This window comes from Passer montanus, unplaced genomic scaffold (assembly GCF_014805655.1).
Source record: "Passer montanus isolate IOZ18808 unplaced genomic scaffold, ASM1480565v1 scaffold85, whole genome shotgun sequence".
In the NCBI taxonomy this organism is placed as follows: domain Eukaryota; kingdom Metazoa; phylum Chordata; class Aves; order Passeriformes; family Passeridae; genus Passer; species Passer montanus.
The window spans coordinates 376,499-404,482 of record NW_024373812.1 but is presented as its reverse complement, the minus strand read 5'-3'; the positions used below and the strand labels follow the sequence as shown (position 1 = coordinate 404,482).

The following is a 27,984-nucleotide window of genomic DNA, read 5'->3' as shown; positions in this document are numbered from 1 at the left end:
TCGGTCCTGCACCGCAACACGCCCATTTACAACCTCCCCTTCCAACGTGAGCGTAGTTTGAGGTCGGCGAGCCTGGAAAAGTCGAGGAGCATGATTGCTTTTCTGACTCTTAACCCGCTGTTCGACAGCGTGCGGCAACACCGCCGCAGTCCAGGGTCAGCGTCGGAGCTGCTCGGTGGCGCGGTGCCTCCCCCGCCTCGGCTCGGCCCGGCCCACTGGGGCTCCATCAGATCCGCTGCCTCCCGCGGCCCGCCCGGGGCTCCGCGAAGCCTGACGCCTCCCCCGGCCGCCGCTGGGCCGGGGCCGGCGCCTGTGCCCGGCCGTGCGGGCCGGGCGGGGCGGGGCGGCAGGTGGCGCGGGTGTCGCTTTGGAAAGGGGCGGGCGGCGGCGCAGGCGGATGCTGCGCTCGCTCCTCCTCCTCCGTCGTCGCCGCAGCCGCCGCCTCCTGCGCCTCCTCGTATCGCGGCGGTGGCGGGCAGGGTCCGGCCGCGGCCCCGCAGCTTCTCGCCGAGGCGGCGCGGCCTCCGCTCCCTCCTTCCCTGCCTCGGTCGCTGCCCAGCCCCGGCGCGATGTCGGGCGGCGCGGCCAGCGCCCCTAAGCCCCTCCCGTCCTCCGGGCCCAAGTCGCTGCGGGAGATGCCGCATCCTCTGGCCACGTCCAGCAGTGAGGAGATGGGGCCGGCGCTCACCCCCAGCCCCGACCTGCTCCTGCCCCGCAGCATCGCCGACAAGGTATGGCCCGGGGGAAGGGATTGCGGCAATTGAGGGGGCCTCTGGTGTTGAAGGAGAGCGGGGACTGTGTATGTGTGTTTCCCTGACACATCCCTTTTCCCGGCTTCGTCTCGTCGTGGGGTAAAGCCCTGGGCGCTGCTGACATCCATTGCAAGAGCACAGAGCGGCTCCAGGGGGAGAAGATGCCGTGTCCCTTGCTGCGGGGGACCGGCTGGGACACTGGTAGTCGCGCTGTCACGGGAGGGTTGCGAGAGGCAGGATTTTGTTTTGTATCTCCTGTGGCTCATGTCTGCAGATAGGTGTAAGTTTTTCAGGCATTGCTGCAGCTCCTTTGCTGTCTCCTTCCTGTAGTGCTCACGCGGAAGGCTTGGAGCTGGCATGGTTTCCTTATCATCAGCTTGTTTGTGGTTGTCCTTTCCAGGCTCAACTCCTGCTCGCTTCTTCCCTGCACTAATACAGATACGGTGTTCTGCAGGAATATCTATGTTTGTTTTCCTTTCCCTAGCTCTGGCATATGTTCACAGGACACTAGCAAACTCTGTGAAGTGCCTTTCTCGTGGTAATAATTCGGTAGTGGTAGTACAGCACTGCCAATACATTAGCTGCTCTTGCAAGGACTTAGTATCCTTGTAGACAAGTGTTCCTGAAATTTTTATGTAGGATTTCCTGGGAGCAAGAACTGCAAGGGATGACGTGGGTTTAAATGCTGTTCTGGCACAGCTGGTTCGTGCATGCAAGGTATTATTACTGAGTTGCTAGTGTCAAGAAGTGCTTCTTCTGTGTCCGTTGTCCTGGGGAATGTGGAGCTGCTTCTGAGTAGGATGGATCCCTTAGGCTCCAAAAACCTTGAGGCTGTCAGCAGTATCTGGCCCAATACACTCCCATGCTACAGGAGAGTGAGTCAAGGTAGCCTGGCCTCTTCCATATTTCACCATCTGCTCTGTGCAGCTGTGATGTAGGGATTCAGCACTTCTTTCTGCCCATGTAAGGAGTCCTCTTCTTGAACATTTGCCCACTGTTGCTCTTGTGAGAAGCAAGGTTTATCTTCTCTTCAAGAACTTAGGCCTTCATCTAACAAATCAGTCAGTTGATGACTTGCGGAGAAAAGGGGATGTGACTAAGGCAGGGGTAGAAATTGTGGAGGCTTTTGTCTGTGATAGATGGTTTAATCATCTAACTGGGTTGCTGTCTGGCAAACCTGTAGCAATAGAAATTGGCAGCTGCCTTCGCAAACCTTGCAGCTGAGAAGCTGCAGCTGTTGGCACGGTCCGTCCACACTGCTGTATAGCTGCTGAGAAGGAGTTATGAGGAGTATCTTGCACCCTATAGTGTCTTTCCTCAGTTGTATTAAAGAACTTCTTTGCTTTTGGAGTGCAAGCAAGCTTCTCTCTGCTTTACTTCTTTGAGGTTTTGAGAAGTGTATCAGTATTCCTGACAACCTGGAGGCAGAAATAACTCTAGCTTTAGGCTGTGATCAGCTAACTTCTCATAAGTGGAAAAGTTCTTGCCCAGTTTTTCTATCAGCAATAGAAAGGAAATCCACCTTCCTGTTCCCTGTATGTAGTACCATTCTGTTGCAGGCGCTTGGCGGCATAGAAATACTCTAACAGGCAGAGCAAAAGTGGCCGTGGTAAGTGATGTTTAGACTTGAGTGCAGTTCTGTGCTTGACCTGGAAATGGCACTGGACTGTGATCCTTGCAGAGTAAAAGCATATCCAGTAGGAAGAGAATATGATTTTTTTCCTTCTAGCTGAATTAGCAGAAAAAGCCATATGTCTTATCCTCTTGATGGATGGAGATCAATAGCTTTGCTCTGTATGGGATGTCCCTTCTTCAGCTTAATATTTCACACACTGGCAAGAAAAAAATGTAGTAACTTCTTTTTCATCTCAGAAAAAAAAAATTCAATAAACAGGTGTTACTAGCTTTAAGGCAATGCCTGCCCTGAGTATTAAGTAGTCTACAGAGGGAGTAGGGTAAGTGGAAATAAACAGGTAAAACCACTTTTGGGTGGTTAGTATGTCTCAGTCTCAGAATCGTGGAATGGTTTGGGAGCTCAAAGATGATCTAGTCCAACCTCTCTGCTGTGGACAGGGACCTCTCACTACATCAGATTGCTCAGAGCTCCATCCTGCCTGGCCTTGGACACTTTTGGTGGATTATTAATCTTTTGAGAGACTGGTTCATTAATCAACTAATAGTGCTGAGTAACTTCAATAGCTGAGTAAAAAAGGGCAGTCAGCATTCAGTCTGACTTAGGCTTAAAGCTCTGCATTAGTTATTTATTCATACCTGAGTAGGAGCTGTTCTAATCTTCTGTCTGGTCTTTTGGGAGAATCTGGTGGAGATTGAAACAGGAGGCTTGGAACAAAATTTCTGCAGTACCAAGGTATTTTCAGTCAGATTCTGTCCATATTCAGACATGTACTAGGATATCACTTTGGTTAGAGGGCTTGTGAAAATAGCTGTCCCATCACCATGAAGTGGATAATTTGCTTTTTCTGAGTTCCTCATGTTTTCTCTGAGCAAATACTTTCTAATATATGCTGCAAGCTACAAGTACCTAAGACTGAAATCCTCTTAGTGGAGAAAGCAAAGTGAGTAAAGGGAGGTTTTCTGCCAATAAAGTGCTTCAATTTTTATTGCCACTGATGTATAGCATAGAAGTGGCTGAACCTCTGCCATCACTGCTTTGTATTCTTTAAAGCATGTTTTTATTACTTTTTTTTTCTTTTTTTTGATCCATTGAGAAAGAACACTACTTTATCCTGAGTCAGAAAAACCTGGGGGACAGGAACATCTGCCTCTGTGTCTCCTTTTGGATTTTGATTCAAATGTGCAAATAATGTAGTATTTCAGATCCTGTGTAACTTTCTTTAATGTCTCATAAACCTTAGGTTGCTGTTCAAGAACAGTGGCTAATGCTACTAGAGCGGTAGGTGATTGGAAAGGGAAGGAAAATCTTTTGTGCTGTTTACTGAGGCCATCTAACTAGACTAGTCTCGAGTTTTCTGAAGCTTAGGAAGAGGGCTACAGAACTGTAGTCTCTTTATCCTGACTTGTAATGGACAGTAGTTTTAGAAACCAGGACATCTTGACTTTGACTGCATCTTATCTCTTAAATGAAAAGGACATTTTAGCAAAGTACTTGACTTTTACAATCATGCTGCAGGAGACATGAAACACTTGAGTTGTAGATTCTTGTTTCTAAAGCATTTATATATTTGCCATGTATTTCTGTAAAGATCTTTCTGTTCCCCTGAAATCTAATTGTTTAAAATACTGTCTTGATGCCTGAGCACCATGAGTGTCTTTGAGTTTATTCTCCCTTCACCCTTGATAGCTTTCAGATAAAGAGACAGCTAATGTTGAACCTGAGTGCTACCATGTTTCTTGTGTTTTGGTTCTTTTTCCTTTTATTTGGTTGGGGTTTTTTTAACATCAGGTGAGAGGAGAAACATGCAGAAGAAAACAGTTCCTCAAGTTGCATGGCAGAGTTAGTTGTAGAATTAGTTGTAAAACTGAGGCCTTGCTGGTTTAGCTTTTGGAACGCATACAAACTAATTGAGATCTTGTTTTTAGAGCAGATCCACTGCTGAGGAGGGCAAGACATGAGGAAGTGTCTGGATTTCTCTCTGCCTTTTCTTTTTTAAAAAAGAAGGAAGTTCTGCTTGCGCATGACTACTTGACTACAGTGCTCAAGTTTGTCACTTTCAGTAGCAGATCTGCTCTATGCCACAGAGGACAAGTCCTTTGACAATAAGGAGAAAAGGCAGTAATAATAGGTTACTGAGTTTAGGGCAGAGGTGAGAAGTAGAAGATATTTTGCTTCATGAAGACTTGTATTCAGCCCCTCTGAGGCTGTGCAGATTTAGTAGGCTGCTGGTAAGGTCTGGAAGTGCCAAGCTGTGCAAAGTTAGAAAGGAAGCGTTCTGTATGGCTTAGTTCCGCTGTCATCTAGCTGTGGTCCCTCTACAATTGTATACTCTAAGAGTATCTTCCTAACATGGTGGTGTTGGCTATTGTTTCTGTGGCCTGCCTTGAGACTGGCAGCTATCTGAGCTGTGATGATTCACATCACTGGTTTCTTGCCAAGAACTCCAAAACATTTCATATCCCACCTGTCCTAGGACTCAGGCTTCTTTGTCCTTTTTCAGACATTTCTGACTGCTGTTACTGTACTTGTGGCCAGCTACCTGTAACTTTTTCAGCTTTTATTCTTGGAAGCTCTGCCTACCTTGTTTTTGCCTCAGTTAAGTCTATACAGCTGATGGGAGCTTCAAGGCTGTTCTACAGGCACTGTATCAAGCAGATACCAGAGCTGATGTGGAATACCAGGCTTGCAGTGAATGCATGCCTTGAATTTCCTACTTCATGGAGATGGACTTTAAAACTCCTACTGCAAACTTCTGGTTACTAACTGAAAACTATTGTTTGCATGCTCCTCTGCTTCCAAGTTACCACCCTGGTGAATTCCTAGACTTCTTATTAGCACCTGATCAAATATACTTGGTGTTTGCTGGAGTGGTGTTACATAGCACTTACTCTAAAAGGGAGCCTGGCACCTCTCCAATTCCAAAAAATATACTGGGAGTTTGAAGCTCTACTTCCAGCCTCCTTGGTTGCTATTTTATAATTATTGCTCTTAACGTTATCCACCTACAGATGAAACCAGTTTGCAGTATAATCTGAAAACTTAAAATAGATCTGCATGAGCTTCTACAAACTTCTTCATTCTCTGACTAGATGAGAACTTAGACTGGCACCATGTATTGTTCTTAAAGGAAGCTGGAGGTAAATTCTCAGTTGTGGGAGAGACTTGAAGACTGTAGAAAGTCAAACTGAAGTTGGTGAACTTGGGAAACAGTGTCAGTACAGATAGGTTGATCTCTGCTCCTGTCTACAGGATGCAAAAATGACAGTCACAGGGAAGTTGAGGCTAGAAGTCACTTCTGCATATTGTCTTGTCCAACCTTTTGGCTCATATAGGCCAGGCTGCCCAGGATGCTGTGAAGTTGTTTTTTGAGCAGCTCTCTGGGCATCCTGTTCCTGCGTCCATTCACCCACAAAGTAAAATAACTTTCTCATGTTTAAGTGAAACTTCCAGTATTTCAATTTGCACTAAAAAGGGTTTGTTACTTCCTTCTGTACATGGTTCCATCAAATATTTATCCTTATTGATAAGATTCCTTGAGCATTATTATCTCTAGGCTGTTTGCCTTCTTTGCCTTGAGGCATGTTGCTGGCTCTTGGTCAATTTTTCCATCGCTGTCTATGGGTTTTTTCTTTCATTCCCCATCCAAACTGCTTTTCAGTCAATCAGCCTCCAGCACACACTGCTGCATGGATTTGCTCCTGGCTGTGCAGGACTTTGCGTTTCCTCATATTGAATCTTTTGAGCTATTCCACAGCCCATTTCTCCAGCCTCTGGAGGTCTTCCTGAATGACAGCACAGACATCTGATCAAGGATTCTATACAGTTGTGTACTCTCAGTACACTTGCTGAGGATGTGCCCTGTTCCATTGTTTAGGTCTTTAATGAAGGTGCTCTTTCTTAACAGTTGCCTTCATGTTTAGGAAATGGGAAAGGGTACTTTCATGGTATTTTCCACCTTAGATGCTGTAGTACTGTTGTAAAACTCAGTGGTCTCTATTAAACAACTACAGCGAGTTTCTTGAATAGGCAGTTCATTTCTTTCTTGAACGAGATGAAGGATAGCTAGCAAGTTGGACCAAACGCTTGAATCAGCATAACTATTTTAGTACCATTACTTTTTCAATCTCTCCTGGTAAAGCTAAACATAGCTTTTACTGTACAACAGTATTATTACTTTGTGGTTCTTAAACTTAATGGAGGGAGGGTGTATACTTTGAGGTTGAATTCAGCGTTGCTCAGTTTTCATAATCTTTTCGACAGGATTGCTTCATGCATAATGAGATAGAGTATTGGGAACATATTCAGAGCATACACAGAGGAACTTGGTTCTTCGGACAGGTTTCAGAAGGATGAGTCTTGGAGTAACTTGTCAGCCATGGTGGAAAAAGTTATGCTTGGTGGTGAGGAATCCTCAGAGCTGCCCATGCTGGAGTGCCTTAAACTTACCCAAGTAGCTGAATGCTTTCTGAGCTCATTCATGGATAGGAAGGGATAACCACTTCGATAACGAAGTTCTCTTATTATGGTTGTATGGGGTCCTCCTCCTATTATCAGTGCCTCAGGAAGCATATCCCTGTAATTAATGTTGGGAGGCGCAGAGAATAAAGAACAAAGATTTGCTATTGACATGCCTGTCTGGGAGACCTTGGTTCCTAGATTTACGTGGAAACTGTTGTCCTGGTCTCTTCTAGCATAGTGGTGTACTCTTTTTGGTATCTTAAACAGATGGTCTGGCTGTCACATGAGCCAGTCTGCTCCAGACTGAGCTGGAAGACTGCTCCCTGTAAAGTAGGTCAGGAGACAAGGCAGGCAGCTCTTTTGGTGCAGTGGAGTTAGTGCCACTGCAAGAAAATCTACTTGCCACACCTGAAATGCGTATTTGAGATTGTAACTTGCATGTGCTTTCAGTCTGTGGAAGACTTCTAATAAGTCAATTAAAAATGGCATTTTGTCTTGTGTATTTCTCAGAAATAACTTTGCTGAGGCTTGTGCTCTGTGGACCGTGAGCAAGATCTTAAATGCTGAACTGTACTGACGCTTTAAGTTGTGACTGAGTTGACTGCCTGAGCCTAGATGCTGGTGCAGCTGAAATTTCCAAGATCTTGTGGCTGGGGAAAACTGCTTGCATCATCAGGCTGTAATGGTGAAAAAAGGTCTGAACTCCAACATGGCATGTGTTACTGTGAAGTAAAATCTGTGTAAAGTTACTCTTAATGAATTACTGAAAAACAAGGGGGAACAGTTTCTTTCCAGTTACTAAGAAGTTCTGATAACTGACAGCAAGGTAGCTACTAGCTACCAGTTGCTATCAGTTCAACTACCAGTTGAAGATGGAAAAAAAAACTCTAGTAAGCTGTAATTATTTTAATGAGTTATCATTTCCATTGCCAGTCCAGCTTAAATGGTGTTCAGAAAGGGCAGGAGAGGAGATCCAGAGGGAACTACTGACTACTCAGCCTCACCTGAGTCACTGGAAGGGTGATGGAACAATGAATTCTGGTAGCCATCTTTATCCACAGAGAGGATGAGAAGGTGATCAGGAGTAGTCAGTGTGGATTCACTAAAGGTAAATCATGGTTGACCAATCTGATTGCTGGCTGTGAAGAAACAGCTACATGTTGGATGGATGAGCAGTGGCTGTTTTCTTCGGAAAGGCTTCCAGCACTGTCTCTTAAAACATCCTCATAAGCAAGCTTAGGGAGAGTGGACTGAATGAGTGGACAGGGAGATGGATTGAGAGCCAGCTAAACAGCAGATTCCAGAGTCATAATCAGTGACACAGGCTCTAGCTGGTGGCCTGTCACTCGTGGTGTCTCCCATGAACTTCTCCACCATGTGTCCACTCTCACGAGCAGCAGCCATACCACACCTGCTGCAATGTGAGCTCCCCCCATGGGCAGGCAGTCCTCCCAAAACTGCTGCAACATGGGTCACTTTTTCCACGGGGTGCAGTCCTCCAAGGACAGGCTGCTCCAGCCTGGAACAAGGGCCCTCTCTCTCCACGGAGCCTTCCGCTGGATCACAGCCTCCTCCAGGCTTCCACCTGCTCTGGTCATGGGCACCTTCCCCACGGGCTGCGGGTGGATCTCTGCATCCCCCATGGATCCCCACGGGCTGTGGGTGGATCTCTGCATCCCCCATGGATCCCCATGGGCTGTGGGTGGATCTCGGCATCCCCCATGGATCCCCACGGGCTGTGGGTGGATCTCGGCATCCCCCATGGATCCCCACGGGCTGTGGGTGGATCTCTGCATCCCCCATGGATCCCCATGGGCTGTGGGTGGATCTCGGCATCCCCCATGGATCCCCATGGCTGCAGGGGCACAGCTGCTTCACCAAGGTCTCACCATGGCGTGCAGAGGAATCTCTGCTCTTCCCCACGGGCTGTGGGTGGATCTCGGCATCCCCCATGGATCCCCATGGCTGCAGGGGCACAGCTGCTTCACCAAGGTCTCACTGTGGCCTGCAGAGGAATCTCTGCTCCGCTGCCTGGAGCACCTCCTTCTCCAATGACCATGGTGTCTCGGTGTTGTTTCCCTTAACCTGCTCTTACCTGCTTCTCTTCTGTGACTAGAAAAAAAACTGTGAGCCCTTTATTTTGATTTTCTTCTTAAATATGTTGTCAGAGAGGCATTACTAACCTCTGTAGTTTTGGCCAGCAGCATGTCTGTCTTCAGAGCTGTCAGGGATTGGCTCTGCTGGACACTGTGGAAGCTTCCAGCAGCTTCTCCAGAAGCCACCTCTGTGCCCCCCACGCTACCAGACTCCAGGCTGTGCAAAACCAATACAAAAGTCTATCAGTCTCTACAGATAATTTTCTTACTGTGAAGAAATACTATTTTTCCTCAGTTTTTCTCCTCAAAGCAGCAACTGAAGTGGTCATGCTGTGTGGATTTTGGTTTAGGCTTGTTTTTTCTTTCTTCCCATAGATAAGCACTTTGTTTATTTTATCCTTTTGAAAGCAAATGCCTTTCTGCTGGAAAATGTCTTGTATATCAGCAAATGTGATAGAGGGATATCGCTTAAATTGCACCTGCATAAACTGAGAGCTTCTCCAGGACTGCACTCGTCCAGCTCTTCCAGGGCACGAGATGTAAACATAAATTCTCCCCTCTAAGTATCTTTGCCTCTGGCCTTTGTTACTTGCACAGTGATACCTTGTCAGTCTGACTTGCTCTTACAAAATCTTCACTGGTCTGTGTGAGAAAAACTAATGCAACTCATCTGAAACAGAGAGCATGAGGAACCCACATTGTACTGTATGCATATTCTTTCTTGTTTAAATGAAAGTCACCAGGATCCTACAGTGCTTTCCACTCCTCTTATATCTTTCCCTTTTATTTCTTCCCTGTTTCTCCACAATCCTTTGCATCTGTTCACATTGAAAAACCCTAGCATATTACTGTTTACTCTCAAAAGCCAAATGAACAGTTTGGTGACACTGGGTAGCTAGATAACAGATGTAACTAAATCTGCTTCTAGAGAGTGAAGAGAAAACCCCAAACTTCTGCATGAAGTATGTCTGCAGAGCTTTAACACAAAACTGTCTCTAGGAGAAGGCAGTTTCTTTTGGACAAGCTTAATAAACTGTTCCATCTGTAATCAGATATAAATGTGGTTTCTTGGATTGGGAGTGATTCCTAGTCATATGCAGGATTCAAGTTTTCCTGCTCATGGTCTGAAATCCTGGCTGCTGCTTTGCTATTTAGAAGGTCATCACTCAGCTTCTGAAAATGAAGGTTTAAACAAAACACAGGGCGCATTAGCCTTGTTTGTTGACAGGGTGCTCTTTAACATGTTGAAATGGTTTATGGTGTTTTTGTGCACACTACTACAGAATCCATGTAACAAACAATATTACTGGAACTAAATCCTTTCCTACAGACATGGAACTTAACAGAGCTAGAGTTCATAAATTCCGTTATTTTCTGAATGTTCCTAAGGACATCTAGCTTCTGCCATTTGTGGAGGCCCTTGAGCTCTGAAGATAGGCAGGAATTGGTATCTGTTGCCTACTACTGAGAACCATAGAAAGATGAAAGAACCTCTAGCTCTTTTAAAAGAGCATCCAAGTCTGCCCAAATCTTAACCTCTCTTGCTTCTCATCAGGTCATAAGCACTTTTATACTACTTTCTGCAGATTAAACACAACTGAACTAATCATTCTGCACAGTTTCCAGCATGGCAGCTTACTTAGGAAGACAGATTCAGCCTTCTGCAAGGACTCAAGTCCTCTAAAAACAGATGCGAGAGCTAACTTTGTATCTGAAACTTCTTATTTCAAGAGAATAGCTCATCCTGTGGATGTGTTAAAGTACCTCTTGACATTTGCCTCAGTAAGAAAGCTATGGCAATCCAGCAGTTACTCCTTACACTTTATTTCCTGTCCAAAGGATTTGGGGAGTGTACGTGTCAGCTTCATGGCAGTTAGTAAGTTCAAAACATGTATTATACTTTTACATTTTGCCTTATTAATGTCTGCTCTGGATAATAACCCATTTCCTCTTCCAGATGCCTGTCCTCCAAAGGCGTTTGGCCTTTCATGCACAAAGCAGCACAGTAACATGGCTTATTACTAGTATTGAAAGTCTTGTCTTAACTGTTGTAAACTGTTGTAAAACATCTGTGAGATACCACTCACATTCCTGATTTTTGGAGTCTAACCTGAACCATATTTAGGTTTAGAGTGCACAGTTCCCCTTCCAGACTACAGAAAGAAGCCTGGTTTTTATGGGCTATGAGAAGACAGACTTACAGCTAGACTGACTGTATGAACAGATAGTCTGATGTGGTACTTGACACTTTCTTTTGACACTTTCTTTTGCCCTGGTGCACAGGAGTGCTGAAACCAATTGTACTGTAGCTGTGTCCCTAAAGACTTTAGCAACAGAGGTAGGAGATAACTTATAGCTCTTGCTGAAAATGCTGTTTGGCAGAATGTTTCTGTGCCCACATTCTTATTCTGTTTAGCTTAGCTGGGATGACTTATTAGAAAACAAACCACAAAGTGAAATAATCTATTCTAGGAAATTTGGCTGTTAACCTCAGAAACAAGGTGTGAATCCCATGACCTACATGAGAAGGCTTGGAAAATGCTTGTGTCAACCATGTGGTGCCTCTATGAAGCTTGTTTCAGTGTTTCTCTGTCCAGCTGAAATGCAAAGAAGCACTATTCCTAGCATGATACCTGTATAAGCAAGAATACTCCCAGGCCTTGAGTCGTGCCAGACTGCAGGCCATCATGCTTAGCTGTTATATCTTAAATTCAGTTTTTTTCCAGGGATGCTGAGGAGCGTGTCTCTAGCCAATTCTGACCTACAGAGCAGAAATTGTAGTTCAAATGATGAACACCATAGCAAAGTCACCAGACTCATGGCTTGGCAGCATGTTGTACTTGGATGCTTATTTAAAATATTCTGAGGGCAAATTGGTGTAGTCCTTATCTAGTGTATTTTTGGTTATATGAGCAAAATACCAGTTGTACTGCTGAAACTTTAGAGATGAGGTATGGCCCTTTTAAATTGGGTGCTTTTTGCCTGACCCTGCAGAGCCCACAGACCCAGTTCATAATACCCTTCACAGCTAAGAAGTTTAAATTTGGCCTGGGTCCTCAGCAGCTCATCATTGTTTCTCCTCTACTGGCACATATTAAGGGCAAGAGGAATTCCTTCTAATTTGTTCTTACTCTGTATTGCTTTTAAAATGGCCTCAACCTTACAGTCTGACTTTAGATTATTATTATAATGGAAACCACTGGCCTCTTTGGAAAGTGTCATCTTGTTGCTTGTGAGTACATCCACATAAACTGTACCGTCCCTTCCCGTTACTGGAGAAGGATATCAGGACCTAACACATGTAACCACTTACCCTTTTGCAGGACGGTCGGTCTAGACTAGAAATTGATTGTCACAGTTCTTCAGTTTTTGTCAAACAAAACTTAGCACTGCCTTATTTGTGGATCAGTGTAGGAACATGGTTCTTCTTCCTGGAGATGAGCAGGGTTTTTGGCATTTAACTGTGGGGATTTAAAATTTTTTTTTTAAACCCAGTTGAGCATGACTGCCTTGTTCTTTCCATCCCTTCTGTGTCCACAGCATTCTCCCTTATCTGCACTCTATATGCCCACTTTGGTGCCTTTAATTAACTGCTCAAAAGCAAATGCAAGAGTCTGGGACATGCACTATCTCAGACATGTGAAGAAACAGAAGTGACCTCTAATAAACAAAATCTGATGCTGCTGCCTGATAGAGAAGGAAACTGAACATACATAAAGGGAAGTAAATACATTTTCTTCTGTTGTTCTGTATCTAGCTGGCATTGAATAACAGTCTTGTGTAGACTGAAATTTCGCTGAACAGGTAGGTCTTCTAATAGAATACTGTACACAGATGAGCTAATCTGGGTGTACTGGAGGATGCAGAAGTACTTTTTCTTTCTACATGGAGCTGACCTATACAAAAAATACTTGCATTCAAAACTTGCTGGGATAAGCAGTGTTATGAACAGGTCTGTGAAAGCCAAGTTCATGTAAGCTTTTATAGTGCCCTCAGGAATGTTTGTGTCTAAACCACTTCAGTTTTTCAGTCGCTGTCTGCCATTCTCCTATGACTTACTGCCATATACTGAAGATATGGAAATAAGAGTGTTCAAAAACCCAGCTATAATTGTGTGGAATTGTTGTCTGCTTAACACGGCTCTGTCATTGTGCCTCTGTGAAATGAATGGCAAAAAGCAATGGAGCACCTTGAAACAGAAGGAGAAAATGTACAATACTCTGAATTTTGGAAGTGAAGCAATGTGGTTCTAGGAGCAGTATTGGCCTGGCTCTCAGATCTCTTAGTTATGCAAATGTATTTAGGGTTAAGTGCACCTCCTGTCTCTGAACAGCAACATTTCTAAATGTCTCTTAGTGTCACACAATACTTGTTGAATGGGAGCAGTGCACCCACAGCATCACATGGGTTCAGGGTAACTCTGCAGAGGTGAGTTTATTTGTGCTTGGAAGACCTGGCTGAACCACATCTTCTGCTTCCTCATGGACTGCTGCTTTGACAGCAAAGCTGTCTGGTTAAGCTGTACACTTGCTCAGGCAGGATAGGTGAAAACTAGCATTCAGTTTCTGAAAACTGTAATATTAACTAGTTGTCTGTAACTCAACAGAAGACTCCATTGTTTTCACAATAAATCAATACCTATGGAAATTTAGACCCTCAGGGGTTGAGTCCTGGGTGCTTTCTCTGGTGAACTACTCCATGAGGGGAGGCTGCTATCCAGAAGACTGAATACCAAGCTCCTGAAGTTTCTACTTCACGTGAATCCAAACTGAGTTGTGGAAAATCTCCTGGGAGAAGATGACAACAGTTGGAAACTTACCAACTAATTTTGAATCTCACATACAGACTTCTAGTTTAAAAAATTCAGTTGAATTTTATGTTTGGATGAAGTGAACTTCTTGATAGATTTAATATCTGTTTCTGGGCTGGCTGACTAGTCAAGGTGTTTGGAGAGCATGATTTAGCAAAGTAATGTGAAACAGCCTTACCAGATAGCAGCCTGGATAGTCAGGTTGTATTTCCAACACAGGCAGTTAGATCCAACTTGCCTGGCACTGCAGGATACCAAACAGGCTTCGAAAATCATCTGACTTCTGTACCCACAAATTCAGATGTCTTGAGGAATTCTAGGAACTTCATAGGCATGCATGAGGAGCCTGCCCTTGTGTTGTTTCACAACTATATGCAAAAACCAGTAGCTCTTGAACCTGAAAGTCTAAATGTCACACTGTATCTATTATAGGTCATGATCCAGGCCTTGCTACACCTTCACCTGACCTACTTCAACAGATGACAAAGCTGTTTAGACTGTCCTGAGGAAGTGGGACACAGAGACTAAGGATCTTTACTCTTTACTTTAGAAAAAGCTTAGAAACTTCAGAAAAATCTTTATGGGTGCTCGCTAAGAAGTAAAGAATGTCTTGACAAAACGTGTCCTCCACGGCACTTTGCCTGGCTAACCAGGAGAGTAGTTCCCCTTCTCTCTGCCGTGGGACTGCTCAGCTCTGTGGTAGACTGACTATTGTGAGTAACAGGTACTTCAACAAAAGGCTTTGAAAGCAGTAGGTACCTGCTGTGACTTGGACTGTGCTGGTCTTTAATAATAGTACCTCAGAGAGTTACTTAAAACATGGATGGGCAGATACTTGGTGCACTAAAGGTGAAGCTGATGCATGAGCCGCTGGCACTGAAGTCAGACACAGCTTGCCAGCTTGTTTATATAAAATGGATAATACTAGCCAGTATTTCCGATGCTTGTGGGTATGAGAGTTATACCAACAGGTAGAAACACAGGTGGCTGCATATCTCTTTTCCCACTAAGCTCTGCAGGACATACTCCTCTTCTTTTGATAAAAGCAGACTAACACAAATGGTGCAGTCTTGTTTCCTGAACAGAAAAAAAAAAAAAAAATCACCCAAGTGTCATGGAAGAAAGGCTGGGCAATTAACATGACATGGAGGTGCTCTGCTGGTAGGATTACAACCTGAGGTATCTTGCTTGTTTTTGTATGTTTGTATGTTTTTGTCATACTTCAAAGCCTGTCTCTTTCTAGCAATAGCATAAGACTTCAGCAAAACTGATCCTGCCTACTGTTAAATGAGGATTCAGCAGCTATCTGTGTTGTTTCTAGTGCACTTAGCAAGGAGGTTCCACCCTTTCAGGAGGAGAAATAGTTAGCTTCTAACTTGGGTTTCATCTACTGAAAAGTTGCCAAGTAGCAGGGTATGATGCCAGCTGTCTCTGCCAGGGGAGGATTCTGCAGATGAGGCAGAACAGAGCAGTAACGCATCATCTCTCCTTTCCTCACCACCACATCTAGCAGCTCTCCTGATTTGAACCACTGCTGGTACAGAAGCTTTACTTGATGTAGGTCTGGAGTGTTTCATCCAAGATAGAACTATCACAGCCTTTAACACCCGAGACATTCCACAGGACCCATGACTGCAAGAGTACACTCAAGTGCAATGAAGTGAATTCAAACCTTCACAGACTTCTGTGCTGCTGAAAATGTGCAAGACATACTTGTATGATATTGTTACTTCCCAAGAGAATTAGTGAGGAAAGTGCTAACTTCATACTAACTGGCTAGCAGCTAACTGACTGTAAGCTCCCTCTTTGGTTCTTTTTCTTGATTCTCGTATTTTAAGCAGATTCCATCACATGCTTTAAGCTCTCTTTTGGAAAAGTTTTATTACAAGTTTTTGAGATCTCCTGTGGAACCAGGCTTAAGCTGTTTCTGCAAGTTAATCGTTGTACTGGCTGCAGCTCTGGCACAACTTACACGGTAATGCTTAATGCACATGGGCAATGATGAGCTGTCTTTTCCTTTGGAAACAGAAACAAATTTGTCTCCAGCTACTGTGGTATCCCAGGGCTTGCTTTGCTTTTTACTCTGCTCAGACAAATTCTCTTATGTAGCTGAATTGCAGATTTTAGGAAGCCATCTCTTGTTGTTAACCTTATCCTGTCTACTGCTTATTCTCTTTGTGTAATTTCAACAGAACTTCTTATCTGCTGAGTTATTGTGCCATTGCTTCCTCCTGTTTTATGTGTTCCACCTATGCTGAGTCTGAGCCAGACGCTTGTGTAGCTTGAAGTGTCTACCTCATATCTGAGCTGGCAAGCTGTGCCAGCTCCTCCTGTTCTTTTGCCCCCTTGAGAGCATTTGAGTGCCTGCCTTCCTGTCTTGCTCACCTGCCAGTTAAGTCTGAAACCATCTTCCGTGCATTAGCTGAGGGAACATAACCTCAGTTAGTAGACAGTAGTTTAGGTTATCCCTTTCCCAAAATGTCTAGGCTAAACAATTATTTTCTCTACTTCATAAGGCAGCCCTCAAGGTGAAGTGTGATGCTGCCACGGTTCTGCAGTAGTGCAACAGATGGCTCTTTATGAAATCCTAGTATTGACATGATGGGTTTGTGACAATGACTGGTAGAAATTCATCTGTGTTTTTAACCTTTATCAAAAGCTGACCTTTGTAAGTAACCTTACCTCAAAGCTCTTGCCTGTGATTCTATACCCTTGGCTAAAGGAGCATTGATGAACAGAGGGGGTCTCATTGACACGTGATTGCTTTGCTAAGATGATATGTTTTGTCTAGCCACTTAGAGTTGTGTGAAGTTGGGTCTAGGAAGAATTGTGTAACTAAAACACTTCTAGTTAATGTGGTGCTTAGCTGTCGTAATGTTTCTCTGTTTAGCAACAAAGGATATCACTCTGTGGATAAGTCTATTCCTGTGCTACTATTAAAAAGATGCAAACAAAAAACCCTCCTGTCTTCTTTGAAAAGAAGAGCCATTGATCCTTAGGACTTTCTTTGTACAACTTGTCACACACTGTCAGCTCCCTCTGCTACAAAACCAGAGCACAGAACATGTTAAGTTGCTGTGATATTTATGCAAGTGCAATAACTGCTGTTACAGAGTAGTTTGTTTGTATTGAATGTGACATTTGAAGGTGTGTGGATGTACCAAGTTAGCTATAAATTTGTTTTGCTGTGATTTTCTTCCTAAAATAGCAACTTGCTGGATCTTTCGGCCTCTGTCTTCTCTAGGCGCTGGATGACACTCTTAGGCCTGGGAGAATAGGAATGAGGGCCTCTCCCAGGAAAAAGTAGTGTTTTCATTTGCTTTAGGACTCCAGCAGGGAGGTGTGCATAGACACTTGTGCAGGAGAGTGTGATCTGTGACTGTTCCATAGTGCAGTGATGGCGATTCAGACTCTCGCTGCTGTCAACATGTGTGGAAGTTAGTGGACTGGATGGGAGGCCTCTGATGAAAGTTTTGCTTCTTCCTCCACCACAGGAGTCTCCAGAGGTGAAAGCTGACTGCATTCCAGACAACTGAACTGTTGCCATTTTGCCTGAAACTTGTCTTATAAGTAGGTCTCTTGATTTGCCTAGCTGTTTTGTTTTCAGTCTAGGTTGGCTCAGTCTCACCAGGAAGTGTTGGTTCAGCAATGCTGCCCTTTCTTATTAAATGAAAGCAGGTTGTGCTGTACTTAGGGAAGGTGTAGTGTGCTTTATCCTCAGCTTAATGACTTTAGTGTGTTGCCCAGGTGTCCTGGAAAAGGGTGATCCTTGAAGGTGCTGAAACAATTAACCCTTATAATACTATGCTTTACCATGAATCTGTTAAGCTTATTAAAAACTTTCTTTCTTTTTTTTTTCCTCTCCAATACAGGATCTCAGCCTGCCCAATGGCACACCAGTGGACACTTCTAGCCCAGCCTCCTCCTCATCTCTCCTCAACAGACTGCAGCTGGATGATGACTTGGATGTGGAAACTAGAGACCTCTTTGTTACTGTTGATGATCCCAAAAAACACGTGTGCACAATGGAGACATATATTACGTACAGGGTTACAACAAAGGTACAAAGCAATATTCTCTTTCCTAGTACCTCCTTCTTTGTGGAATAACTTTAGGGCATGCTGGATATTCACATCTTGCACTGTTTTACTATCTTAAGGACAAGAACTTAGTGTCTTTTGGTACCCTGTGATTGTGTTGAAGATTTGACATGTCTTAGCAGAACTGTTACTTCAGTGTCTGAAAAGGTGGAAAAAGCTTTTAACATTTTTAACAATAAACTTAGGGTTGGTTTTTTTTTTTTTTTCTCTGATTCCTAAATAGAACTGTTTGTAAACTTGCAAGGCCAGTTTTTTTCATTAACTTCACAGTTTGTCCATTAAGTAATCTGACACTCACTTGGTTTGAATTCCCTTAAGGGGAATGTGCCTTTTGGTTCACTGTTAATCATCTCGCTTTTTGTGTCTATCCTTTTCTGAAAAGCTTTAAGCTTGTTGCTGGAAGTGTTTTCTACATTTCCTCTGTTATCCACTAAAATCTAGTCTTGATCCTCAGCTGTAAACTAGCTTTCATGCAGTTGCTAGTTCAGATACTTCTACAGCTGTTAAAAAAATGAAGTAGCCTAAGAATTCTGCTGCCGACCAAAAGTGGCTGGAGATCTTTTCAGCACCTGTTGTAGTTCAGTCATGAATGTAATCTATATATATTTTTATGAAAAGTGATCTGAAAAGTCCACACATTCACAACTGAAATATTGATTCCTCTTAATTCATTCATTCTTACTATAATAAGCTCCTAGGTGATGTTGACATCTACTTTGGGCACTTGTAGTTACCTAAGGCAAAAGGTTTTTGCTAACTTTATTAGTAATATCCTTGATGTATTTGTCCAGAAAGATTAACATTCCTCCAGCCCACTTAGATGGCAGTATGTACTGGAGCAAATATTTTCCATAGAGATAAGGAAGCTTTACAGGCCACAGATAATTTTTTTCCAAATGTCCACTTCAAAGTTTCACTTTCAGACTGCACAGGAGAAAATGGAGTTTCTCTAAAATAGTAACTATCTCTTCCTGCACATTTAACACAGTTCTGTCATTCATTTTTACTCTAACAGTGTTAATCTTGCAGGAAACACTTTATCTTTTTTTTACTTGGAGCAGCTTAGCCTTCAGCTATTACTTGATCAGAAGGAATAGGAACCACAAAATAAAATGCATCTTTCCACAGAGAAATGGCTAAAATTGGCTAATGTGGTTTCTCTCTTAAATTAAGATTCAAACTATTCCATCAATATAAAATATTTCTATATAGTGGCACTCTAATATTAATGTTCCAGTGCTTGGAAATCCTAATGTTCAAGGATAATGTGCTTTTCTTTTTAAAGCAGAACTCTGAAACATGACCAAGGTCTTCACCATATTTAGATCAAAAGTATTACCAAACAGTGTCTCTTTTCTTATTTAAAAAAATAATTCTATACTTCTGATTTTGCTGCCTACCTGCCTGTCTGTTAATACTTGTTTTATTTTGGGTGTCATTGTAGCACATGAATCTGCTATATCATACCATTGCAATGCAGTTATGAAACTGAATAAGTTCTTCTGAATAACCATGAAATCCTCAGCTCTTTAGTTTTGTTACTCATGGAAACTTCTGGTTAATCTCTAGGGTCAGAACCTCTAGGACTATCTACCATTGTTCAAGACTGAACAGTATTAATGGTCTAACCCATTCTTGCCCTACAAATAAGGTGTCTTCCATGCAAGCTAATTGCCAATTAGCCATTGTATCTACAAGCAGTAATTAAACATGTCAAAAAAGCTGCACAGGAATAGTCCATGGAGTGAGGTGAGGTGTGTTCACAACACCTCCCTTGTAGCCTTGCAGGAAAGAAGTCTGAGGCCTCTAAAGGGTCTCTCTGGTGACTCTGAATGAAGAGACAGGGATGGCTGGGTTTTTTTTCTTCTCTGCTGGAGAACATTTCTGGAACCTCAAAGGTTTGGATAAACATAGGTCATAGAATGAGTTATTCCGAAGACTGGAAAGCAGCATCACTAGGGGAAGAGGGAAGTTGCTAATGTTGTAATGGGTGGTTGTGACAGGATACCACTGTAGGGATGAGTGTAGACTGATCACAGTCTCATTTGTGTTGTGTGGGTTTTTTTTCCCCTCTTTCTTTTTACAGGTCCTTCATTCCAACAGGGAAAAAAAAAAAAGGTCTTTCAGTATGCCCTGTGCTTTTCATCTTCTCATACCTTTGTCAGCAGGTGATGGTGACTGAGGAAGGGTCAAAACATTGGCTTGCAAAGGAGAACTTAAGAGTTTACTCGATCCTGCTTGCATACCTGTTTTCACAGCTCCCTAGTAAGAGCCAGGTAGCATTTCCTAGCCTGTGTTGTGGATGAACATGTTTAAAGAATGTAATGGTAATCCTCCAGCTAACAAGACAGTGATTCAGGACTGACTCCTTTGATTCTCTCATAAGTGTGTTCATCTTGCTAATGCAGTTACTAATACAAGTTAGTAAGCACTTTCCTTACACAGTGGGGCTAGTGAAACTGTAAAGGTGGGTGGAAGTTGTGATGGAACTTAATGGGTTTTGACTGTGATGATTGAAATGTCTTTGTGTCCTTCAGATAGATGGATGTGCGTTTTAGGGAGATTTTACCTGAGTTCTTTTTTAGGAAGAAAGAGGAAAGTGAAGCTTGACCATATGTTGTGCAGTCATCTCTCCTGAGAAAACATAAATAAGTGTACTTCTAACTTCACTTTCAATGTACTTTCTAGGATGGCAAGGCCTTCTTGTGTGCCTTTTCCCATGAAGGTCTGAATAGCTGAGTGCCATTCCTCAGAGTCATGCATTTGCTCTGCAGGCTTGAAGGGAGAGTCTTTCAAACCAATCAGTACTAGCCACTGGACCAAGTGAAGGTCTTGTTTTCACTGTCCTGTCCTTCTCCTCGTGCTTCCATGAGATTGCTTGAACACATGAAACAGCTTGATTCCCTAGAGAGGAGCAGGTAAAAGTGATATGAAGTCTTTTTCAAACAGGCTAAACTGAGGCAAAAAGAGATACTGGAGTCCTAAGAACACCAGCCTTGTTCCCTTCCCCCTCTCTGTCATTCTTCTCTTTTCCTAGTTGAAGATTTTGCCTCAAACTTAAATAGTAACATGCAGGGGAATCTGCAGTCAAGTCTGGTGAGTTAGACAGTAGAACTAGGGTACAAAAATATTTTCGTACAGTCATCACAGGCTAGCTTCCTGGAAGCTTCCAAGGAAGACAGGAATCTTATGCAAGACCAAGACTTGGTGATTGCCTTAATACTGCCTCTAGTCAAAATCATTCCAGTTAATTGAGGTAAAAGTGTCTGTAATTCTGCCTACTTTCCAGACCGTAACACTGAGCCCAGAGTGTTGCAGTGCTGACCTAGAGGAACTGTGCTGGGATTTCCAATAAGTTCCTGGAAAGGTCTTGCCTATTATTTTTTGGGAGGTTAAGATCTGCTGTGTAAGTATCTTTGGTTGCTTTGAAAGAGACACATGTCCGTGCAAGATGAGATTTATGAATCTTATTGAGAAAGCAGGAGGAATTTAATTCAACACAATTGAAAATTGTGTTGAAAACATAGATGCTTTACTTGTCTGTTATGGAAATTTCCCTGCTCAACCATCCAGGAGCCTCTCTGGCAGTTGCTCTTGCACCACCTGAGTTGGACCCAAAGTCCCTTCCCAGCTCTGCCCCCTCACTCACGTGGTCACACCAGGTTTCTGTTCCTAGGTTTCCCGTAGCAGTCTCAGGCATCCCAACCATTGAAATCATTTCATCACAGCGCAATAACAAACTAACAGCTCGGGCTGGTGTCTCTGGGGAGGGACCCAGAATGAAGGGACCTGCCCTGGGCTCTTTCCCCTCAGCAGTCTAAGCGTGGGAAGGTCTGGGATCGTCGGCTCCTGCCGTGTCCCAGTGTCCGGTCCCCTGGCTGGGCCACAGGTCCCCGGGCCCTCGAGTGCCCAGGGGTGGCTCTTCACGGCCTCTTTACCTGGTCTGCCCCAGCCTGAGCTCAGCCTGCAGCTCCCACTGCAGCTGCACCCGAGCTACCTCAGTGAACATGTTCCTCAGTGCTGCTTGGACAGTGGCAAGATCCTCCTTCCTCTTATGTGCAATCTGGAAAAAGTAACATATGCTGAACTAATGAACAGTTTGATCTGAGAAGCAAATTCTTTCAGCATTAGTGAGGTTTCATTAAAACTTGAAGGGCCTTTATGTTCTGCCCAAATAGTCTTTGAAAAGCTTGTTTGCTGTCTAGATTTGATAACCTTTACAGTAAACACTGAAATGTTGCTGCTATATTTTCATCTCAGAGGAGAAAAGTGATATATGGAAAACTTTGCGCTTCTGCTTGTGAAGTAAAAGCAACAAGAGCAGTTTGCTAGAGGTGAACAACAGCTAATGTATGGTTTGTGTACTGAGACTTAACCCTGCTTTCCAGCTCCTATACAGTCCTATACAGTTTTCCCTAACTATTAGCAGAATAGTGGTTAATAAGCTTCTCAGTGCTAACAGATGGGAGACTTTACCTTCATTCTCATGCTGCAGGATAAGTCACTGTAGCGTGTAGCCATTCTGATTATTCTCATTCACTCACTATGTGATCTCTTAAAATGCTGTTGGGCAGTGACCACCAGTTCACAGAAGTTCTGCTGTCTACTGAGTTATTACTGCCTCATCCCACCCAGTTTTTGGTTGGATTTTGTGTTGTTGTTATTTTGTTTGGGGTTTTTTTTGTTTGTTTGTATTTTTATAATTATTTTTATTTTTTATTTCTAGAATAAAGCCATTCATTCTGTTACTTTATTTCACTGAAACAAGTGAAAATTATTCAAATGAAGTCTCAGAAGTCACATTTATAGTGTGGCACTCTTTGATGTTAGATAAGCTGGTGTTACTTGGAGAAGTGTGTAGCTGAGTAAAGCACAGACCTGCAGTGGATATTGGGGTATTGGTAGTCCCTCATCTACAAACACAACTGCTCCAATTCATGAGGATTCTTTATGTTAGCTACTAGACTAACCTCTATATTGCTTTCTATGGCTAGCAGGTCAAAGAAGGGAGGAGTTGATCCTGATTTATTTTTCTGTCTATATGTGCATTCCTTTACTAGAATCCAAGCCATTTCATAGGTAGTAACACATCAGCTATCTGCTTACAGTATCCTAGACCTTCTGTGCTGTTGATACCATCTTAAGGCTCCTGACTTCACCCTAGAAAGAGATTTCATATGCAGAACTTTTACAGGATCCCTAGTGCTGACTGGTGGGAATAAAATGCAGGAATTGAAGAGTTAGTCATCCAGAGAGCAAGTGAAGAGGTAGATTGCATTTAAAGGCTGCTGCTGGCTGGGACTAGCAAAGCAATCAGGTGCTGGACTCGATGCCAGTTCAAGGCTGGGGTTGCCGGTGTATTCCCCAGAATGCGCTGGATTTGATTCCTGCTGCAGGCATGTAGTGTGCTGGCACTGCAAGCCATTCATTGCAAGGTGTACGTAATGCTGCAAGTAACTTCAGTATAGCTGCCTGTGCTTCTCAGTGGGACTTAACTACACGGGCTGTCTACCTTCTAATCAGGGCTGCTGTAATGCCAGGCTCTTCAGCAGACACTCCTAGTTGGTACACAGTTTCACAAGTGCTTTGAGGCAGTTACAGTATGTGCTGTGCAAGCAGCCCCATACAGTCAGCCTTCTAGATTATGGACTCTTCAAAGACTGGATTAAGCACTTGCCTGCAGTTTATCTGCATGCTTATTTTTTTTCCCCTCAAACTTGTAGTGACCTTGCCCTAAGGAAGGAAAATTTAAAAGGTTTAATTTAATGTATTAATATATCTAATCGGCCATACACATAAGCAGACTTGTTTCTTTATCTTGGAAGTCAACAAAAATAGTCCGTGAAACCTCACAGTGTCTTATGTTCTCACCATCTTTTGACCTTGGAGTGAGATAAGCCCCATCCATCTTAGAATGCAAGACAGTGGTGAAACACTTTTTCACCTGTGGATAGTGCATGTCATAGAATAAACAAGTCAGTAAACACCTTTACTTTTAATTATTGATAGTTAAAATAGTCTTGTCCTCGCAATGAATATCTCATAGTCTTTGCAATCTTGTAACTGGCAGAGAGTGATGTGATGCTTCTGCTCTACAGACTTCTACCATGATAAGAGCAGAACATATTATGAACTACAAAGAGATCTTAACACATCAGTTCTAAGCAATCATTTTTCATATTGCTGCTTTTCCACTGCTTGAAAGACCAGAGGATCTTTCTCTCATGCTGGCTGCAAAATTTTGGGGATTAATACCCCCCCGCAAGGCTTATCTGGCTTCACCCTTGCCAGGAATGGCTGTACTGCATTTGCTACTGAGCTCTGAAGTGAGAGGTGTTGCTGCGCACTAAGTCTATCCTGTTCTTTTTCAGACCACACGAGCAGAGTTTGATTTGCCAGAGTATTCTGTCCGTCGGCGGTACCAAGACTTCGACTGGTTGAGAAACAAGCTGGAAGAGTCTCAGCCAACGCATCTTATTCCCGTAGGTAGTAAGCAAGAATCTGCTGTTAAGGACAGTTGTGCATCTATCTTCCAAGGGTAATATCTGGATGCTATGTGTCTAGATTTAAAAAACAGTAGTTGATTCTCTTTAGCTTCCCATTCCTGACTAGTTAGGAAGCTTAAACTTTTCTTGAGTGGCACACCTGAGAGGTCAAGATTTGTCAACCTCCGGCAGGGCAATACATGTTCTAACTATGGTAGCTGTGACATAAATAGAACACATTTCATCTGTTTGCTCAATTATTACATGTGTATTTCTGAGCCTCTGGGGATTATGAAAAGCCACAGGTACTTCAGGTTCTAGTGCTGGTTTTCAAGATGGACTTTTGGGCTGGTTTTACAGAGTAATTTAAAACTGCTTGTGCTAACACTTAATAGCACTGACATGTAATAGCACAGACTTGGAAGTCTCAGCCTCTGGTTTGGTAGCTTTTGCATGCCTTCAGTAGGTAGAAGTTTACCTAATAAGACTTGCTACACTACTGCACCCATTGTTGCTGAAACTGGTGATCTGACCACCTTATTTGATGTGAGGAGGTTAGTACTACCTTGTACATTTTTTGCATGAACAGATAGGAAACCTGTGAGATCACTGCCTTCACTGATCAGAGCCCTTTTGAGCAAAGACATTTAAAACACCCTGTAGGAATTGAATTGGCAGGAATAACAACACTACTAGCATACTTTAGCTTGCCTGTGGGGTGGGTGATGGAGTGGAAGTTTCCCCTCCATCCCTCCATCCCTGTGTCCCTCCCTCCCTCCCTCCCTCCCAGGAGTAGGCTGTGTGAGAAGTATTGTTAGGTTGCTCTACGGTTGAGTACTGTTTAAGGCCTTAATTATGCTGGGACTTGCCTCAAGTGGAATAATAGCTGAGTGTCTCAGAGATAAGAAGTACTTCACAAAATCATGTGACACCACTAACTGGCAACAAATATGTTTAGTGAACAGCAGTGAAAAGAAAGACGGTGAGCTTGAGAGCATAAGGTTGGAGGCATGTGTAATGTGTTAAGTGCCCATACTGTTTTCTCGTGCCCCATTCTCTGAACAACTGGAACAATCACAATTCAGTTTCTGCATATTCTTGGGTACACTGACAGGCAGCCAGTTCTGCCTGAAGCCCGCAAGGCTGTAAATGATAGTCGAGTAGCAGAAGGTGAGTCACAGCAGGGGAATCAAGCTGCTTTCTCCTACCAGGAATTGGTTGCAGACAGAACAGCAAACTTAGCATGAGTAGCTGTAATACTGGACATGGAACCAGCTGCAGAACAAGCCGGTATCTTAGATGCCTTTCTTCTAGAAAATCTGGAGATAAAGGGTGTGCTGTTAATAATGCAGATAAAAGATTTTTATCTGTTTATGCACAAGTTAGCAAATATGGAATCTCCCATTAATGTCATGCAGGGTATGGTAGGAAGACTGCTGAATACTTTATATATTTATTGTCTAGAAATCAATGAAGTATAGAAGCTAAAGGCAGTTTCAGATGCACTGGCTCAAGTGTTTTCTGAAAAGATGTTTCAAGACAATCTGAGACTGTCTGTATTTGTAATTATAGATACTGGAATCCCCGAAAGCCTTCTGTTTTAACAAATTATCAAAAGGGAGTTGTCTTCCTAATCTCAATATAGTGATTCTGCCTAAAATCTTCCTTTAGCAAATTATATGCCTTATCAGTGCAGTGTATCATGACAGCCTGCACTTGGGAGCCAAAACTAAGCTCAGTATGGATTCCTCTTCATCTCTTCAGTTATTGATAGTTACTTCTTTTTAAAAGATCTGAGACATTCTAATATTTTCTTTCGAAAAAAAGTAAAATTGATCTCAGTTCTGTCTCTAGACTACAAAGGTAAACCTAACACAGCCTAGGTTCTTGTCTTGAGATGGTCATGTTTGGATACTTGAAGCCATTTCTGATGGAAATGAGCTCTGCTCATACATCTCAGTAGGGAAAAATAAATTAAGATGGAGGACAGAAGAGTATAAGACAGATAATTAACACACAGTTAAAGCAAGATATCAGTTCCTAGCTGTGTGTTTTGATTACTTGAGATGGAGCTCCAGAGGCCTAAAATAGAAAGGAATGTACCTAATGCTGTATTTGAAACCAGGTTAAATGGCAGAAGTCTTTGTAATAGAGGTGCATTCTTCAAATGCTCAAACTTTAGTGATTACTCAGTGCCAGTTTGCATGTGTTCAGTTGAAGTGTGGTTCTTTAGACTAGTCTTTCTTTCCCTCAGTTTTTTTCTTTTCAACTTTTTTCTTTTCCTCCTGCATGTGGTGCTGAGGTAGTGACTTCCTAGAGTCCCAGCTAAAGTTTACAAAGCAAAGGAACGGAGTTTCTTCCTCCCTGAAGACTAATGCACTAGGCATAATACTGCTGAAGAATTGTAATGATAGTGTACCTTATGCTGATTTAACTAAAATGACTGACCGATTTGAATTCTAAACATAATCAAGTAAGTCTTAAATTGTAAGAACCAAATACAGTGGTGTTGCAGCTAAGTCATGCTGGCTGTGCTCTCCTAGGAGATACAGTCTTCATGTACAAACCACAGAAGTTTGGATATGGTGGGAAAGCAATATATATAGGGTTTTTTTCTTTAACTATTTGACACAGATTTTAGATGACAAACTCTTTGCAGAACAGAATCCTGATTACTGAATTGGGTGAAAATGGCTGTTATTGCTAGCCTAACTGTAAGCAGATTGTCTGGATGGACTTGTTCACAAGAATGAAATACAAAGCACAGTTTTAAAACTGATCTTAATCTTGAAGTCCATGCTGTCTGGACAGAACAAAAGCAGATCTAGTGGTAGAGCTGAAACTAACCATGCATCAGCTTAAAAAGTTATCCTCCATCCAAAGTGGTACTTTGGAGTCTGTAATCCAAGTGTAACAGAGGGGACTGTATGGCTAGCAAGTCTGGAGACAGTCTGGGCTTACATGTCAAACTGAACTGCACAGATGAACTGATGGACTCAAAATAGTAAGATGTAAAAGTGGATATATCAACAGGTCTTTGTCACTTACTGAAACATATTCAGGAAAGTCAGCTGTGATAGATGACCAGGTGTGCTCATACTTCAGAAAAGATCCAGCCATTTGCTGTGTCAAGCCCCTGGTTTGTTTTTGCTCAGTGTTCTCACTAAAGCTGTCAGCCTTTTACAGGAAGGCCCTGTTGAAAAGCTCTAAATTGTTCATAGAGGGTGTGTGGGGAGTAAGTAGAATTGTCCAATTCTCTGAGTTTTCTGAGACTGGGCAGCCTTGCTTCAGCACCGCGTGGTGGGAGGGGTGGGGGGGGTGTGTGTGCTTCTGTTATAAATAGCATGCAGCTCTTCTGGCATCTCTTCAGAGCTGGATCTTGAACATGGATAGCAGTAGGGAGAACAATCTAAGCTATGCTACAAGTATTTAGTGTGGGTACTGTCTGACTTCCCTGGTGTGACTCTCAGCTGAAGCCACTCAGTAGAATGGCTAGTTTTAAGCCAGACCAGTTTAAGGATAATTCTGAGCACAGCTTGCATCCCATCTGATGCATGGTTCCTGTTCACAAACACAATGTTTCAGTTCCTGTTAAGACTGGAATTTCATTGCTTTGTTTGTTTCTAAATAACAGAAGCAAGTCTTTG

The 27,984-nt window shown here is 43.0% G+C and overlaps 1 protein-coding gene across 1 annotated transcript in view; it reads left to right on the top strand.

The window, feature by feature from the left end:
- The first annotated feature begins 354 nt into the window (after nucleotides 1–354).
- The window catches only part of SNX30 (sorting nexin family member 30), a 48,561-nt gene continuing 20,931 nt past the window's right edge, over nucleotides 355–27,984 (top strand). The window contains exons 1-3 of the mRNA XM_039733285.1: nucleotides 355–731; nucleotides 17,625–17,813; nucleotides 24,224–24,334. Coding sequence (XP_039589219.1) covers nucleotides 570–731; nucleotides 17,625–17,813; nucleotides 24,224–24,334 — 462 coding nt within the window. The 5' untranslated portion in view covers nucleotides 355–569. The remainder of the gene's footprint in view (nucleotides 732–17,624; nucleotides 17,814–24,223; nucleotides 24,335–27,984) is intronic.